Consider the following 18,247-nt stretch of genomic DNA (forward strand, 5'->3'; position numbering starts at 1 on the left):
CTGGATCTGTTGACGAAGGGCACACATAGTAAAGTCATCAATTTCTATTTTTGGACGGCCAGTTCTGTTTCTTCCAGGAGTTAGAAATTTTTCATATTTTGCCCTCTTTAGCACGATGGTCCGATACAACTATAAAATAAAATAAAAAAATCTTTTTGAGTTACGCAATGTCCACCAAATTCATACAATGTGAATTAAGTAAGTAATCAAAAAATATATCTTCAAGTATCAAAATGTTATGGTTTGACTCAACTGAAACCAGATGAAACCTTCAAACTTCAAACTTCAAAATCATTTATTTGTGACACATAGGTTTCAGACAGGTGTTTACAAAGTCATTTTTAAATCTACTGCTATGGTCTACCGTAAAGGTGTACAAATAATATTAGTTATAAATTGATTATATAAAATATTTAAATGTCATGCTATGTCATGCTATGATATCATACAGAAAGTCAAATTACCTAAATTATCAAATTGTACAGACATTAAAATAAAAAATAATATATAAGTCAAAATTGTTATTAATCGTGTCAAAGAATAAGTATAAATTAATCAATGATAATCGTGCCTGACTCATGATTAAGTACATATTTAGCTATTCGTTCGGATGTGCCCTTAATATATCTGGTTTTGGTCTGTAAAGAACTCATGTACAGTGTAATATGCCTTTGCAAGTAACATCTTTTTCAATTCGTACCTAAAATGCACGACGTTGTCTATATCTCTTATTTGAGATGGCAAACTATTAAATATTTTTGGAGCCATTCCTAAGACGCTTTTGTTGTACAAAGCCGACTTATGTGGATTTGAAGCTACTTTGTTTTTGCATCTTCGACTTCTGAAAGTGTTAAAGAGATGTCTGTTGGATTTCAAATAGGAAACTATCTCGTAAATGTACAGACACGGCAATGTAAGAATTTTTAATTCAATAAAGTGCTGTTTACAACTATCAGTCGGTTTTTTTTTTTTATAGCGCGAATGCACTTTTTTTGCGATTTAAAAACATGTCCTATGTCAGTAGAATTACCCCAGAATATTATGCCATACCTTAGAGTGGAATATACATATCCAAAGTAGGCTATGACGACCGTTCCTTCATTCGCAATCTTTGATAAAATATGTAATGCATAAGAAAATTTGTTCAGTTTTTTACAAATAATGTCAATCTGTGCTTTCCAATTCAACTTATTGTCAACATACAATCCTAGGAACTTGGTCACTTGTGTTTCGTCAATAATAGTGTCTCGATAATGTATATCAAATTTATCAGGATTAACCCTCTGTCTAAAATTCATGAAATTAGTTTTTGTCAAGTTTATGATTAAGTTGTTTGATGTCATCCATTCAATTATTATTTCCAATGATGCATTTATTTCTGCTACTTGTGTAGTTTTATCTTTTTCCATAAATAATGCCGTACTATCATCAGCAAAGAGGACCATGGGGTGATTAACTACTTTTGGAAGATCATTAATATATACTAGGAACAGCAATGGTCCTAGCACGCTGCCCTGTGGAACTCCAAATTTGGTTTGACGTGGACCTGAAGTATATACTGTTTCAGTACTGCACTTAGGACATATCCTCCCTATTTGTGTAACTTGTGACCGGTTATTCAAATATGATCTTATTAAATTTAGAACAGTCCCTCGAACTCCATATCTCTCTAGCTTGTTTAAAAGAATATTGTGGTCAACAAAATCGAATGCTTTTTTCATGTCCATGAAAAGAGCTGAGACTGGTTGACCTTTATCCATGCAGGTGATCACTCTAGATATAAATTCAAATACTGCCATATCTATGGTTCGACCTTTCCTGAAACCTTTCCTGACCTACAATCAGTGGTATGTAAACAATGTTCGACTTGGGCTCTAAACCTAGGTTTATCGATAAATGAAGCGTTGGTACTAATAATAAATGAAGCGTTGGTACTAATAAAAAATGAATTATTACAATTTGTACAATGCTACATACCCGTCATAGACGCTGTACGAGCGTAAACATCCTCCAAATTCGACAAAATGTGCCCAGCTTGATGTTCCGCTACACATTGTATAAAAACTCGATAAATAACTTCCCTAGCTTGACTACGAATATCTTTCATCATTTTCCTAATTGCAACCATGCGTAAATTGTTGCTTTTATCTAGATTATCCTTATAATCAATAAGAAAATTCAAAAAACAGCCAACCGCCCATTGCCATAAACAATTGTTATGACTTTTATGTTTCTTTCCTAATGGTGCCAGGCTCCTGAAAATTTTAGTTCCTCAAACATTAATTTCATGAATTAATAGTTTCACTGTACTTAAGTACATATTATACCTCACCCAGACCACCCCATATCACCACCTTTGCCAGCTACGAAACCTTTTGGGACACCCTGTATATGCAGAGTTCTGCAAACTACTGTTCTGCTTTTAAAACACCAAAATAAAACAGGTCGTCTAACTAAAAGGTCACGTGACCAAAAAAAAATATATGGAGAAGCGTTTTTTTTTTTCACGAATATAAAAAAATACGTAGGATAAAAGTTATTCAGAGTAACGCCCTTTCGGCTAACTATACTTTTTTTAATACAACACCCTGTAGTCCCTCTTATATTAAAATCTGCCCCCAAGTGAGGCTATACTTAATTCGCGAAAAAAAAAACGCGAATTTTTACCTTCTGATTTCATTTCCAGGGTTTTAGACATAACATCAATAACATGCTGCACACGTAGGTTTCGGCTTAGTTTAGTATACCCTTTTTGCAACAACCTGTATAAATATCGGCACGGGCACGACTTTTTATAATTAATGATTAAATATTAAAAATACTTTCAAATAAAAATAAATATTTTCGTATCACTTACAAAACAATATTACTTACTTAGTATATGTTTAACAAAGTGGCATGTCTTCACTCTAATGTTTTCGAGTACTATGTTAAAATTTCATGTCATTGTCCGGAGAACGCCCCGCATACCTCAACCCCCCCTCACTAGATTTGACAGATTCTGATTTTCTTCTAGCTTTAGTGACAGCCTTAAGCGAGAAGTTTTTTCAAAACCTAGCACCAGTACAATTTTGTAACTCTTTTCAAATTCTATAGCTTCTGGGTGTCTAAATAATTATTGCAGTTTTAATTTGGTTCAACTTTATAACAATCTTTAATAAAGTCAGTAACTTACTCAACAAAAGCCCTCTGCGCCCGCGCCATGAGTTGCAGCGTCCAGGCTCTGGCAGCTGATTCGTCAGTCGCTGACAAAGCGGCTTTGTGCATACACTCGAGGACGAACTGGTGCTCTCTGGAAATAAATCAGGACATTTGAGATTATTTCATCACTTTGCAAATTTATCACCACTGTTTCTGCAAAATGTTTTATATCATCGAAAAAACTATTGTAGGTTATTAAGCATAGAGACCGACAAAGCTAACTTTGTAACAGAAACAAATTCATTTTTTTTTTAAATGTATACCTACATACCAGGAAAAATATAGGTACTCCCATCTTTTACTGGTTGCAAATTTAGCGTTGTCAGACTTGAATAACTAACAAGGTATTGCACTTATAAATATTTTATTGGTGTTGGTATAAAAAGGGAACCTTTATTTGCTCCCAAACTAGTGTACCCTGTGCTATGGGTAGCCAGGCATCTTTCGTATTCGTTTATTTTTAAACGATACTCTCTACAATAACATTCACTCACTGTGGCATGGCCATGGCGGCGTCGATGAGGTCTGCTCTGGCTCCGCGGTGCTCCACTCGAGCCAGCACCGACGCCGCCGCGCGTAGCTGGCTGCCTGCGGGGATTAGATAGATAGATATAATGTTTATTCACTTTTACAATACACAAAATATACAAATAAATACAGGGTATTCCAAAAAGGGTTTTCTAACAATGTAATATAACAAATAAATACAGGGTATTCTAACCCGAAAAGGGGTGACTCAGGGGGTCTTTCTGAACAACTTTTGTTCTACGAGTTTTGGAAATCAACACCCTGTCTTCCTCTTTGCAACATCCTGTATATGCTAAACACTTTACAACAAAATGAAGATTACAAACAGGTTTGTGTAAATTTTATGCTGTGGCAGTAAAAGGGCTTTGACTCAGGATAAAGCCACAGTTTAGACTGCAGCGCTAATATTTTGTCAGTGACATCGATTCTGAAGGCAGGAATTCTAATTCTAACGCTGTCAAACTAAAAAAATTGCTAGCAACAAAGAAATTAAGGTTTTGACTGTTTGGTTTGGTTCATGTCACCCAAAATTAGTTTCATACCTTCGACAGTCCACCACGAGGCGGGCGACGTGAGTCGCTCGAGCAGCGCGGGAGAGAGCGCGGCACACAGCTCCACATACGCCGGCCACGCCTGTAAGATGATGGAAATGTAGACCGAATATAGTTTAAAAGCGATTAAAAGTTGTTAAATTTGCTTTTTAAAGCGGGTGGTACAACTTGTAGATAAGCGTGGCGAAAAAGAAACATAACAGATAAAGTTGTGAAGGCCGTCTCCTCTGCTAGAATCCCTTTCTAGCAGACGAGATAGGATAGCTAGGATAGATAAAATAAGATGTGCGAGTAAGATAGAATGAATATGTGACATGTGTAGCGGTTGAGATAAATCAATAACTGTGAAAGAAATACATGGGAAATGAGAAATTAATGATCATATGGATTTTCTTAATTATTTATTGATTGATATGAAGTGATGATGATATGAAGTTGTAAACTCACCACATGGTCAACACCCAGAGTGGAGAAATAAGGCTCCACTATCTGTTCCATTAGAGTTCTATTCGCGTCGTGTATCTTATCATTCTCCAAGCATACTTTAACCAACCCCAGTTGCCTCACAAACATCAGCTGATTCACTTCTTCACATTTCACACTCGTGGTCTTGAAGTGCGCTATTTGATTGTATGAATGTGTGAGGCATTTCTCTATTGGGGTTCGTATGCTGTTTGGCGGCAAGTTGCGACATAATGGCGGCAGCATTTCGAATATGTCTAGGATTTCTGATTCCTGTAAGTAAAAATGGGAGCACAAAATAACCTTTGAGTTCATATCACATGGTCAGGTCAAGGTCACCATTTTGGGGTTTTTTATACGTTTTCATATGAATTTTCACCAATTTACAAAATATGTTATCTAGTGAATACCGAAAATACCATTTTCGATTAAAATTATATTGCTTTTCGAAAACAGAAACAAAAATAAGAAAATATCATAGTCGCCACAAGTGTCGTGTTTCCTATCTAGAATATCTTATTTTTATTATCTTTGGCAATAACAACCCACCTCCATACTCCCCGGCTCCACTCCCACCAGGTAATTCTCCAGGAACCTTCTTGCCGACCCGCTGGTACTGGCCTGCCGGGCCGCCAGCTCGAGCGTGGGACGCCGCCAGCAAGCGCCCGCGTGGAACAACTCTTGAAGGAAACACCTGTGGGGAGGCGTATAGTTAGAGAGACGGTTGATGTGCGAATGATCGGTTTACTCAGGTTGCATTTGCACTTACAGGCAATCTCAAAGTTCCATTCACAAAATTCCGACACCAAACGATCCCAAATATTTAATAAAAAAATTGAATAAAATATTATTAGTTGGTTATATCCTGATACTGTGTTAAATGTTATTCAATGTTGGGGAAGGCGTGATTAAGCGGCTTAGGAGGCAAGTCGCCCACAAAATATTTAGTCCGCGGGCGAGTTTACACTTTTTAATTGAAGTTGAAGGTAACTGGCCTGAAGGTTTCACAAAAGAGGGCCAGTATACACGAAGACAATTATTAGTGGTAAATTGGTCCGAACTGAAAAAGTTTTAATTTTTTATTACCCGACTGCCGAAGGAGGAGGATTGACCGACACAATGTATGTACCTATCTAAGTAACATTCAGCTAAATGGTGAACCCTCTGCTGGTCCCCGCCTGCGATACTTTCCATTAACATTGGGGCTTGTTTTCATCTTTTTAGCGTGCAGTCGGGTTTTCTGTTTGTTTATAATTATATATTTTTTATTTATAACTTTTTAGTTGTTTTTATTTTATGAAATTTTATGTCAGTAGTTTTAGTTTATGAACATTTTTTTATTTCAATAATTTTGGTGTTGTGATTTAAATACTTACCTACAATATGCATATTTTTGTAATGTGCTAATCAAGCCCTTTCATTTGATACCCCACACGGCATAGTTGGAAAAATATTATTTTTTCGATCATCACTTTATGTCCTCTAGAGGGCGCTATGTACATTTTAATGTAACGTCACAGCCTATAACCATCGCGCAATCAATACGCTTCTAACGAAACCTCATAGGTACATCAAAATCTATCAAGCCGCTTAGGCTACAAGAGGGAACAAAGAAACAGACAAACAAATACATACATACAACCATACAATCGAAAAACATTACCCTCCTCCTTCGGCAGTCGGGTAATAAAAAATTAAAACTTTTTCAGTTCGGACCAATTTACCACTAATAATTGTCTTCGGGTATACTGGCCCTCTTTTGTGAAACCTTCAGGCCAGTTACCTTCAACTTCAATTAAAAAGTGTAAACTCGCCCGCGGACTAAATATTTTGTGGGCGACTTCAAATTCAAATTCAAAATTCAAATGGTTTAATCGACTTAAAATTTTACAATTATTTGTCGATAGTCATCTACCACCATTTCACAAAGGCCCCGTCATTGAGAAGGAAAGAAATGGCGAAAGAAACTCCTCGAGCATCTTTTCAACTTTTTCCTTATAATCTATTACAATTTTTACTTATATCTAGTACCTACAATTTTACTTAAGTACCTATATCCATTTCATTTTTTCAATAGCCTTAGCTGAGGTGGACAAGACCACGCGTTTTTGTCGTTTAAATAATCATTTATACTATAGTAAGCTTTACTACATAATGTAGCTTTAACATAATTCTTAAATTTTTGCTCAGTAAGGTTTATTGCTTCATTTGATAATTTATTATAAAAACGTATACAGTTCCCCATGAATGATGTGTTTGTTTTCGAAAGTCTGAGTGTGGGGAAAAGCAACTTATTTTTGTTTCTGGTCTCAATACCGTGAGTGGCTCCTACTTTACTAAATGAATTTAAGTTTTTACGAACATACATAATATTTTCATAGATATATTGGCATGGAACAGTTAGTATACCTATTTCCTTAAACGTATCTCTTAATGAAATTCTAGACCCTAATACATATATGGCTCGAATTGCTCGTTTTTGCAGAACAAAGATTTGATTAATGTCAGCCGCTCGTCCCCACAATAGAATTCCGTAAGACATAACACTATGAAAATAACTAAAATACACAAGCCTGGCTGTATCTACATCTGTTAACTGTCTAATAGTTCTAACCGCATAAGCTGCAGAACTCAATCTACCGGCTATCCTCTCAATATGGGGTCCCCATTGCAACTTTGAGTCAATTGTAATACCCAGGAATACCGTTTCATTTACTAACTCTAGCTTATCGTTATTCAATGTCAAATATGTCTCTACTTGTCTTACATTAGGCAAAGTGAATTTAATACATTTTGTTTTCTTGGAGTTAAGAGCTAAATTATTTACAGTGAACCAATTAGCAACTATGGAAAGAGTACTGTTTGCATTGTCAAAATTGACTTCTTGTCGCTTCAACTTAAATATAAGTGAAGTATCATCAGCAAACAGTACTATCTCACATAATTTATCTACCAAAAACGGTAAATCGTTAACATATACAAGAAACAAGAATGGTCCTAAAATCGAGCCTTGGGGAACACCCATACTGACAGGACAGCCAGCCGAACGCACTCCATTTATGTCAACTAGTTGAGTTCTGTTGCTCAAGTATGATTCCAATAATGTAAGAGCTTTGCCAGTTAGCCCATAATATTTAAGTTTCATAAGTAGAGTGGCATGATCCACACAATCAAATGCTTTCGATAGATCGCAAAATACACCCACAGCATCAAGACGTTCCTCCCAAGCACTAAATATGTGTTTGACCAACGCGACACCAGCGTCAGTTGTAGATCGACCTTTGGTGAAACCGAACTGTTGGTTATGGAGAAGGCCGTGAATATTAAAGTGCGAAAGCATTTGATGCAGCATAATTTTTTCAAATATTTTACTCAGTACTGGCAAAACTGATACAGGCCTAAAATTATTGGGATCATTTTTCTCACCAGATTTAAAAAGTGGTATTAGTTTACTAAGTTTCATCAAATCGGGGAATACACCGACCTCAATGCATCTGTTAAAAAGATTAGCCAAGTGGGGTGCTAGGATATCAATAACATGACTAATAACTTTAACGGACATGCCCCATAAATCTTCTGTCATTTTTAAATTTAATTCTTTATAAGTGGTAATTATGGTCTGTGTATTTATACCATGAAATTGAAAGTCGAGATCGCAAGGCGGTGCATTCCCTCTTAGCAAACGTTCAGCTTCAGCGCAAGATGAATCAAGGTTCTCAGTTGTAGCTATCGGTATACTACGGAAAAAATCTTCAAAGACGGAAGCCACTTCTTCACTAGATGAAACAATTTTATCATTAATTTTAAGTTCAAAATTTAAATCACGTGGTTTATTCTTCCCGGTTTCAGTATTAATGATATTCAATACGGTTTTAATCTTGTTATTAGAGTTTTTAATCTTTCTATTTATATAATCTGATTTAGCTTGGTGGCAAACGGCTTTGAATATCTTTGTATATTTCTTTACATAATCTCTAAAGTTATCGTCATGAGTAAATGTACGCTGTTCATAGAGATCATATAATTTACGTCTGCTCTTATAAATTCCCGATGTTGCCCAGTCATTAAGACTTAGTTTACAATTAACATCTACTTCTTTCTTAGTGAACACGTTTTCAAATTCTTGAGACAAACCTTGAAATATTTCCTTAAAGGCATCATTGGGATTTCTTTCAGAGCTTCTACAGTAGCCAAGTTTACTGTTCAATCGAGATTTAAACTTATCAATTCTGTATGATGTTACTGGTCTGAACTTGAAAGTGGCTGACTTACGTTCAAAAGTACAAGGAAACGTAATAATTTGCCCACTGTGGTCGGATGGTAAACAATTGATTACAGAATGATTAGTAAAATCACAATTACAGTAAATATTGTCAATACAAGTGGCTGAGGTGGGAGTAATTCTGGTAGGTTCCAGGAAGACATTACTTAAATTATATGACTTGAACAAATTAATTATACAACATTTCATAGAAGTCTCAACTAATAAATCAATATTAAAATCTCCCACCACGACCACTTGTTTTGAGCTCTTAGATAAGATGGTAAGACTATCCTCCATCACTTTCTCAAATACTTTATAGTCAGAAGAGGGGGGCCTGTACACGCTTAAAATTATATACTTGTCCATCTCAACACAAGCTAGTTCAGCTATTCTTTCGACCGATAATTTTACAATATCTTTCCTATCCTTACATTTTAAATTTTTCTTTACAAATATTAATGATCCTCCTTTGTCTAACGATTTCCTATTAAATGAGCTAATAACATTGTAATTTTTTACATTAAAATTCATGTCATCATTTTTAAGGTGATGCTCAGTAATACAAATTATGTCTATGTCGTATTGTTCTAAAAATAACTCTAGCATTAGAAGTTTGCGAGAAAGCCCCTGAATGTTCTGGTGTACAACTCTCAGTTGCTCATCTCTTGTCGTGCATGGCAGTTTAAATTTACATTAGTATTACTACTAACTATCGTATCAGTTGGTCCTACTTCTGTTATACTACTTATAACAGGGTCATAAATATTGTAAGCTAACAATTTAGCTATCTGTCGCTTATAAAACTTAGGTACAAATAATGTACTCTTGGTCAAAATAAAATTGTGAATAAATTTATTTGTATCGAAATACATCATCTGTTCCCTATGACCAAATGTCATGTTAAATATCAACATATTTAACTCATGTATCTGAGTGTTCTGCTTATGAGACCGTGAAGCGGAATAGGGAAAAGCACAGATTATCGTTTTCTTGATTTCCATGGTAGAAAGGGCGTCATAGCATCTTATTAAGTCATTTTCTGTCACATCTAAGCTGTTTCCAATTAACAATACTAATGTAGTGTTTGCACTGTATTGTCCTGACAAAATTCTATCTACAATTTGGTTATAAGAAGCCCCTGGCATACATATATTAATGACTTTTTGTTTAAGATAGTCATTTAACATGTGACCCATTTTGCTACCTAGCTTATCTGAGAAGACAATTGTCTCATAAGGAGCTTCTCGAAGCAGGCAGGTACTCGGTGTTGAAGACAGGGCAATCTCGGACCGGTCGCACGGTGACGGGCTGCTCGTCGGGACGGCTGGCTCGTCGTTGCAGACTGTAGTAGCTGGCTCGTCGTTGCAGGCTGTACTAGCTGGCTCGTTCACATGAAGAGTGCAGGCTGGTGGCAGCTGAGTGTCAGTTAGTAGGACACTACTCGTCGCGACAGCGGGCTCGTTGTTGCAGGTTGTAGTAGGTGGCTGAATCTCATCAGGGGGGCAGGCAGATGGCAGCTGATGTAGCTGAGTGTCAGTTGGTAGGACACTGTCTGCTGGCTGCTGGTGCTGTTCAGGTGAAGCACTCTGGTTGAACCCCGAAAGAGGTGCCGACATCTGGGGACTGGTGGTTTTATCCCCAGAGTATGGCGTACGGGTACTATTTAGGGCAGACTCTAAGTTGACCAGTCTGCGCTGCAACATTGCCATGTTCATCTCGTAGTAGCTGTTGCATTCCGAAAGGTCCTGCCTATGGACTAAAATATCCTTCTCATACTTATGGACCAGTAGTCCAAGTCTAACATTTTCTTCTTTTATAGATTTCATTGGTTTTTGTAACTTTCTCAAAGTATGTTGACATCTCTTTATAGATCTGTTGATTTTACAGTATTTTTTCAGTTTATTCGCACCGATAATCTTGGGTGTCACTTTGTGTTCGCAGGGTTCTTTGCAAGGTGTAGTGAGGTCTATGGTAGGTACTGCTTTACATTGTGAGTTGATCAGTTCCTCATACAAAGCGATGGTTTTATCATTTTCATCCCGCTCTTGCTCTTCATTCCGTCTTTGGAGCTCTCCGTTGGCCTCAGCCAGCTGTTGTTCCAGGCTGTGGATTTGCGACAGAGTAGCTTCATGGATGTTCTGGCACTGCTGGTATGACCTCAGTAGACCATTGAGCTCATCACACTTGCCTTGCAGATCTTGGTACTGGATATCCTGTTCTACTAATTGGTTTTTTAGCACTGTGTTCTTTTTTAAGATGCACTCAAATTCCATTTCATTTTCATCCCGTTCCTTCATGAGTTGGTCGGTCAGTTCACGGGATGCTTTGAGGTCCTCCAGGGCTGTCCTCAGCCGGAGTTCCAGGTCACGGGTATGTGCCTTGCTTCGGGACATCATCTTGGTTTTGTCTGAAAAAACACGGGGTGCTACGGTAGTATATCGGTATAGGATATGGGGTGAATAGTCAGAGCACCAGATAGGGCTTATTTTTCAGGGTTTTAGTTACAGAACAAATGTTACAGTAACAAATGTTTATTCATGAAGTTACTGATAATTTATAAGCAATTTGGTAGTAGTAGAATTCAAATTGTAACTGATTTTCACTAATGAATTGTTATTATTTTCTAAATAATAATATAATACTTTGAGTAAGCTAAAAATACCTAATTTAGTTATTTGTTGACTAGTCTAATAAAAGGATGTTTTGTTAGTTATCTATGTAACAAGTACAGGCATTCAAATTCACTTCCACATATAAGTCAAGTGAACCGAGCACACAAGTCATAGAAGGATTTAATTCCCTATTCCTAAACTCCTAAACCAGGACTACCTACTAGACTACAGGGATGGGGAGCAGGTAATGTTAGAAGGGAATATTCCTAAATAAAAAATTAACTTATAAAATGTTGTTTGAACAATTTGATCCTATGTATTGTGGTAAAATTTGAAATTAAACAATGAGACGGGACAGGGAGACTACAGTTTAGTTTAGGATAAACTAAGTTACTAGGTTTTAAATAGTAAAGATGAGATTGAGAAGAGAAATAAAAATAACTAAAAAACTAAGTTAAATACCTACTTATTAGAAAGAAAAGGAAAGTAAAACGGCAAAGAAAGTTAGAATATCTTAATTTAAACTAAGTATAAAGGCTAAAGGGAGGGAAAACTAGATAATTTTACACAATACTCGCCTGATAATTCGTTGGAAATTTGAAGTTTGACAGGTTATAGGTGGTTCCAATTTCAACCTCATCAATTTGGTTAAAAACTTGTCTTGAGGCTCAGACTTCACTTGTTACACACTTATTTTAAATTCATTTATACAATTACACTAATTTTAAGCTAATTTACTAGTATTTAATCAATAAAAAATATTTAAAACTAAGCAGCTGTTTCGTAGACAGCTATTCGCCAGGGTTGCCAGACAGTAAGCCTTGCCTCCTAAGCCGATTAAGCTAGCCTTTTCCATTTAGGAGTACATAATTGGGTGTTTTTCTCAGTGGAACCTTTTCATTGTCCGTGAGTGTATATGTCGCAGGCAACTGGTTTAATCTTCTGTTTGATTGAACCACTAGCCCGTTCATTGGATGGCGCTGTTCAGTTGTATGACTAGGCCGAACGTTGATTGTACAAGCGTCACAAAACGCCCAACTAGTTAGCTGACTTAAAATCAGTCAGGTGGTGAATAAAACAAATATGGCGTCTAACAGCTAACAGCTGACTTCAACACAAAAAGCACCTATATTGTTAGTTTTTTGCAAATAAATTAGCTTTAAAGTGCGTTATTTGTGTTAAAATAGTGTAAGAACATGGATTTACCTATTATTACACCGCGGGCGGATAGTTTCAAAGAAAAAATTGTGGCGTAACTGGATAATTATAAACAACAATATGAAGGTACGTTTATTGTTATTGTTTAGTTAATTTGTGAGATAAGAGCTTTGTAACATAGTCATTTTGTTGACTCTTGTCAGGTGATGTAATAATAATAATAATAAATAAATATGTGGGGACATCTCACACACGGCCATCCGACCCCAAGCTAGGCAGAACCTGTGTTATGGGTGTCGGACAGCTGATATATCTACACAAATACATAGATAGATAGATACTAAATATAAATATCAACACCCAAGACCCGAGTACAAATATCTGTCTTTAAACAAATAATGTTCACCCTAACCACACATTATAAAGTTGCTATACTATATCCCATTCAACGACTTCGCTGAATGACGTTCAGTCAAGACGTCGAACGTTACAATCAACGACTTGACGAGTTGTCCTTTAGTCATACAACTGAATAGCGCCATCCAATGAACGGGCTAGTGGTTCAATCAAACAGGAGATTAAACCAGTTGCCTGCGACATATATAACATAACCGTAGTACACACCAGTCCATGGGCGGCAGCGGCTTAGGATACTCCATGGCCAGGGTCTGGAGCATGTGCAGATACACCACGTCGGGGCACTCGTAGGACGGAGCATAAGAACAAAAACGTTTCCCGTGGGAATACCGCGAGAAAAAGTAGCCGTCTGTATACCAAATTTCATTCAAATCCGTTCAGTAGTTTTGGCGTGAAAGAGTAACAGACATACACAGTTACTTTGGCATTTATAATATTAGTTAGGATATATGTTTAGGGTTTCATGAGGGTGACTACGGGGTTGTGGTAAATGACGAAAGCAGGATTTCTTGAGGCCAAACTATTTACTGATTTTACCAATTACATTTTACAAGTATGTTGTCTAAGTGACGGGCGCGAGACGACTAGCGTCTGCGCATTGTTCGCTACAAGAAGTTACTAGAAAGCTTACATTGCAAAACGTGACTATAACATGTGTCGCTACATCACTTCCCCCGTTTTTCAAAATTTTTGTAAAAAAATTTCAAGACCACAATACGTAAGTTACAAAAGCCTCTCTTACGGAGCTTTAAACATGAAACAAACAATACCAAAGAAAATAGAAATTACAAAATTAACAAAACAAACTTATAGATCACACAATAAACCACTCGGTATAACTACGTAGCACTTTGTTCACTCGCGACGCGCTTATCACATTCCGCTGACCGTGCAAGATGAACGCTGCTACCTCGGTTCTGCGAATCCGACCTCGTGTGTGATTGAACTATGTGGCAATTTCCGATCTAAAAATAGCTTCTTTCGTTGCATCTCTCATCCATCCTGGCGGGAACTTCCATGAGGACCCTCGAGTGAGCCTCCGCGTGGGTGACCAGTCCACTATGCTCCAGCTCGGCAGCCTCGCAGCGAGGAAAACAATACAAAAACTCGCATACTCCAGAAGCGCCGATTACCGCCCGTTGACCTTCCGTCGTGAACGCGCAATCGTACCTTCTATGTGTGTTCCGCTCGTCCAGGTGCTGACTTGAGATGCTTCGATACGCTAATAACGTCTTCGTTGCGTAACCAAAATTTGTGAAGGGGGCACTTCCAGTTGATTTCTTGATGTGTTGATGTCGCTTGTTACCCCATGGCCTCGCTGGGGGAGCCGTCTCGTCCACGCCATCCCATGCTGCGCCGCGTCATCGCTGTGCTGACTCCATCGTTTCTGGTACTTTCTTCCGAAGGTTGCGTGTTCAGGTTGTCGGGGGTCACCAATGTCGGGTTACTATGAGGTGACTGGGTTGTGGTAAATGAAGAATGCAGGATTTCTTGAGGCCAAACTATTTACTGAGATTATACACATAGTAACCAATTACATTTTTAGTGTGTGAGCTAAGTGACGGGCGCGAGACGACTAGCGTCTGCGCATTGTTCGCTACAAGAAGTTACTAGAAAGCTTACATTGCAAAACGTGACTATAACATGTGTCGCTACATATGTATGGTGTTGCAAAAAGGGTATACTGTGACCAACATAGATTATTATATTCTATGGAAAATGATTTTGACAGTCTGATTTCATTTTCGGGCTTAGATATACCATGCTGCACATGTAGGTTTCGGCTTAACATACCCATTTTGCAACACCCTGTATATCATAACCACAGTACGCACCAGTCCATGGGCGGCAGCGGCTTTGGGTACTCCATAGCGAGGGTTTGCAGAATGTGCAGGTAGACGATGTCAGGGCAGTCGTAGGACGGGGCTGTGGCCTGGAAGAGCAGGGGAAATATGATAAAATGAAGCGTCCGTGGTCGAGCGGGCCTCAGTGATCGTAACTGATCGCTGAGGTTAAGCAACAACTGACACGGTCAGCCATTGGATGGGTGACCAATTTCAAGTGGTGCTTTTCTGGACGCTTCCGTGCTTCGGACGGCACGTTAAGCCGTGGGTCCCGGTTGCTGCTTCGGCAGCAGTCGTTAAGCCTAGTCAGAGGCCTTCGGGCGGCTTGAAAACATCTGACAGTCGGGTTGCCCACTTACCCGACAACTCTCTCAGCACAAGCTTGCTTGTGTTGGGGTCCACCAACCCGCACTTGGCCAGCGTGGTGGACTAGGCCTAAACCCTTCCTTCATTGGAAGGAGACCCGTGCCCCAGCAGTGGGGACGTAATGGGTCGTGATGAAGGTTACCTAAAGAATTTTAGTGTAAAAAACAGTGAATAGCCGTAGCGATTATTGATCGATGATATATACCTAATGAATTTTATATCCATCCAGATACTCTTGATAAAGACAAGAGATCAATCGGAGCAAACGGAGTAAACGAGTAGCGACCAACCGACCAACTGTCATATCTCGCACCCATTGCTTCGCTCGATCATGACACATTCATTCCACCATTTCCACTTCAAAAATATGGTCATCATCTTTCGTGACGTACCATCACAGAGTCGTTAATTGGACTTTCGTATAAATGCTGCAACTAAACAAGGAATCTAATATTTTATTTCTTACCCTCTTCCTAACACACCCAGCCAGCGCCCTCAACACACTATGCGGGGGCAGGTACGTCATAGCACTGGGCTCGCCCCCCGCGCCCCCCGCCGCCCCCGAGTACACTCCGCTGCGGAAGCCCCGTATCTCTGTAGATATCAACTTGGAGCAGAGGCTACGGATGGACGGGAGCGCGTCTTGCGGACTGTACTTGAAGACTTCGGGCCAGATTTCTCCTGGAAATTGTGTGGAGATTAATTGACGGTTTATGGGATGCTGTAGAATAGATAGATGGTTATTTAATGTGTATTTTTATAAGGTCTTAATCAATAAATTACTGACAAAAAGTTACATGAAACACATTTTTTATGACGTTCAAGCAGTTTTTATATTATTTGAAAAATAACGCTCGTTTTGTTTAGTGCTTCACAATCAACCTCATCAGTATCCCTAAATCTATGCACACTACAGAAGAAGGATGTATTTTTGTATTTGTTACCTGGTATATAATCTAGTACGTCCGCAGGGTTCCTCGCGGCGTCTTCCGGCGTCTTGCAGAAGGACGGAGGCAGTTTCACTGTCTTCCTATAAATCTGCAATCAGATTTAATCGACATTAATGGCAGTGCGCTGATTTACGGAAGAAACTAATTTTATTATATATTTTCTCGTTCGGAAGCATGAGTATGACAGAGTGATCACACCATTTAGCGACAAGGTGAAGTCTGAGGTCAACTAGCGCCGCAAATTGGAAAAAAACTTCCGTTTGAAAACGTTTTCCCAAAACTGCCACGTTTCACGCCCTCTCCATGCTAATTCCAATTTTTTTAACTATCTCCCAATTCACAATAAATGTGGAAGTTAATGTATAAAAACGCCAAAAACTGCCGACGAACTATCCCACTCTATACCTTAAATCCCATATGAGATAAACCAGGAAGGATTAAAAGCAGTACCAACCTCAGGCACATCCTTCAACCCATAACTAGTTATAGCGAAGCTGCCCAGCGCCTCGGCCGCCGCCGCCGCCGCCGCGCCCGCCCCCTCACTCAATAGTCTCCACGCCGCGCGCGCCGCCGCCGCCGTGGGGCAGTGGAGACCGATGTGGGAGATTAGCTCGCAGATACTGGGGGTGAGTGTGAAATGTGTAAACCAAAATTCTGCGTTTCCACTGTCGTTTTACGTTTTATTCTCAAATTTGAGCGGAATGGCTTTTTAGGATTTTTCTTCTTTTTAGAGTGTCTTCAAAAAGTTTTATGAATGAGTTTACGGAAGCGACACCTATCTTTAATGGACGAAATAACAATAGGTAAGTGTAGGTATTTAGTATCGCGTTGTCTAGCTGGCGCACATAATTATGCACTCAATAGAAACTCATAACTCCTAATATCTAAGCTCTATAATGCCCCCTCGCTCAGTAGCCTCCAGGCCGCGTGCGCCGCCGCCGGATTAGCTCGCAGATACTGCGGACGAGTGTAAAATATGACGTAAAACATTATACTGTGGAAGAGTGTGAAATGTGTATCGCGTCATCAGATGACAGATACTGTTTATACTGTGCTATAGTTTTTGGTTAGCTATCAGGAGTGCGACACTCTAGAAACAACCTTGTTTTTATTCATGTCTCTATAATGTAACTGTCCATCCCTCGCTATTTACATATTTAACCAAATCTAGACTAGTGGACGAGTGTAAAATGTGTAAGGACAAATTTGAGTGAAAATTCTTGTATGAATAAGATTATGGTAGCGTCACGAAGAAACTACGCAGTAACCCCGTATGTCAGCCCCATGTACCTTCAAACCGAACGACCCACAGCCGTTCATAAAATCATACTCACGTCTCCTGCACAGCTACCCGACTCTCCCTGGCCAGGCGCGGTTCGAGGGCGTCCCACGTGCCGGCGGCGGCCACCAGCCGCTGCGCCCACAGCGCCCGCAGCGCGCGCAGGCTGCTGCGAGTGGGGGGCGTCCCACCGGCGTCCGTGCAGCGGTTGAGGGTGGACGAGATGATGGGGACGAGCTCTAGGCCTAGGGTTCCGCTGGAATGGTGGAAGTTTTTTAGATTAGATGTATGATGTATAAAGATAGGTTACTATACATATTGTTGCTAAGCGTTTCGCTCACAATAAGCCCCTTCTCCCGCTAGTTGCGTCGCTTGAGAATCGCGTAGTGGGAGAAGGGGCTAACAGGAACTGGCCTAGGGATTGTCACCGTAGTGTACGGATTAGCCAGTCAGATTAGTTAGTCGCTGACTACCTGTCCAGGCCACTAGAGAAACTCGTTTTGCGCACTGTAATGTGATTGGATGAAAAACGCCCACCAAAGAGTAAGGCGCTTCTTGGAAGAGGCTTATAAGATCAATGGCTGATTGTCTGATAATTGACTGAAGATCATACAG

At 39.1% G+C, this 18,247-nt stretch overlaps 1 protein-coding gene across 1 annotated transcript in view; it reads right to left on the reverse strand.

The window, feature by feature from the left end:
- LOC105384062 (focadhesin) overlaps positions 1 to 18,247 on the reverse strand; it is a 29,557-nt gene that overhangs the window by 5,536 nt on the left and 5,774 nt on the right. Inside the window, exons 9-18 of the mRNA XM_048627897.1 lie at positions 17,688 to 17,888; positions 16,808 to 16,973; positions 16,348 to 16,441; positions 15,870 to 16,084; positions 15,029 to 15,126; positions 5,292 to 5,436; positions 4,728 to 5,015; positions 4,272 to 4,362; positions 3,696 to 3,789; positions 3,176 to 3,292 (exon numbers count right to left, since the gene is read on the reverse strand). Coding sequence (XP_048483854.1) covers positions 3,176 to 3,292; positions 3,696 to 3,789; positions 4,272 to 4,362; positions 4,728 to 5,015; positions 5,292 to 5,436; positions 15,029 to 15,126; positions 15,870 to 16,084; positions 16,348 to 16,441; positions 16,808 to 16,973; positions 17,688 to 17,888 — 1,509 coding nt within the window. The remainder of the gene's footprint in view (positions 1 to 3,175; positions 3,293 to 3,695; positions 3,790 to 4,271; positions 4,363 to 4,727; positions 5,016 to 5,291; positions 5,437 to 15,028; positions 15,127 to 15,869; positions 16,085 to 16,347; positions 16,442 to 16,807; positions 16,974 to 17,687; positions 17,889 to 18,247) is intronic.

Source organism: Plutella xylostella, chromosome 19 (assembly GCF_932276165.1).
Source record: "Plutella xylostella chromosome 19, ilPluXylo3.1, whole genome shotgun sequence".
Lineage (NCBI taxonomy): Eukaryota > Metazoa > Arthropoda > Insecta > Lepidoptera > Plutellidae > Plutella > Plutella xylostella.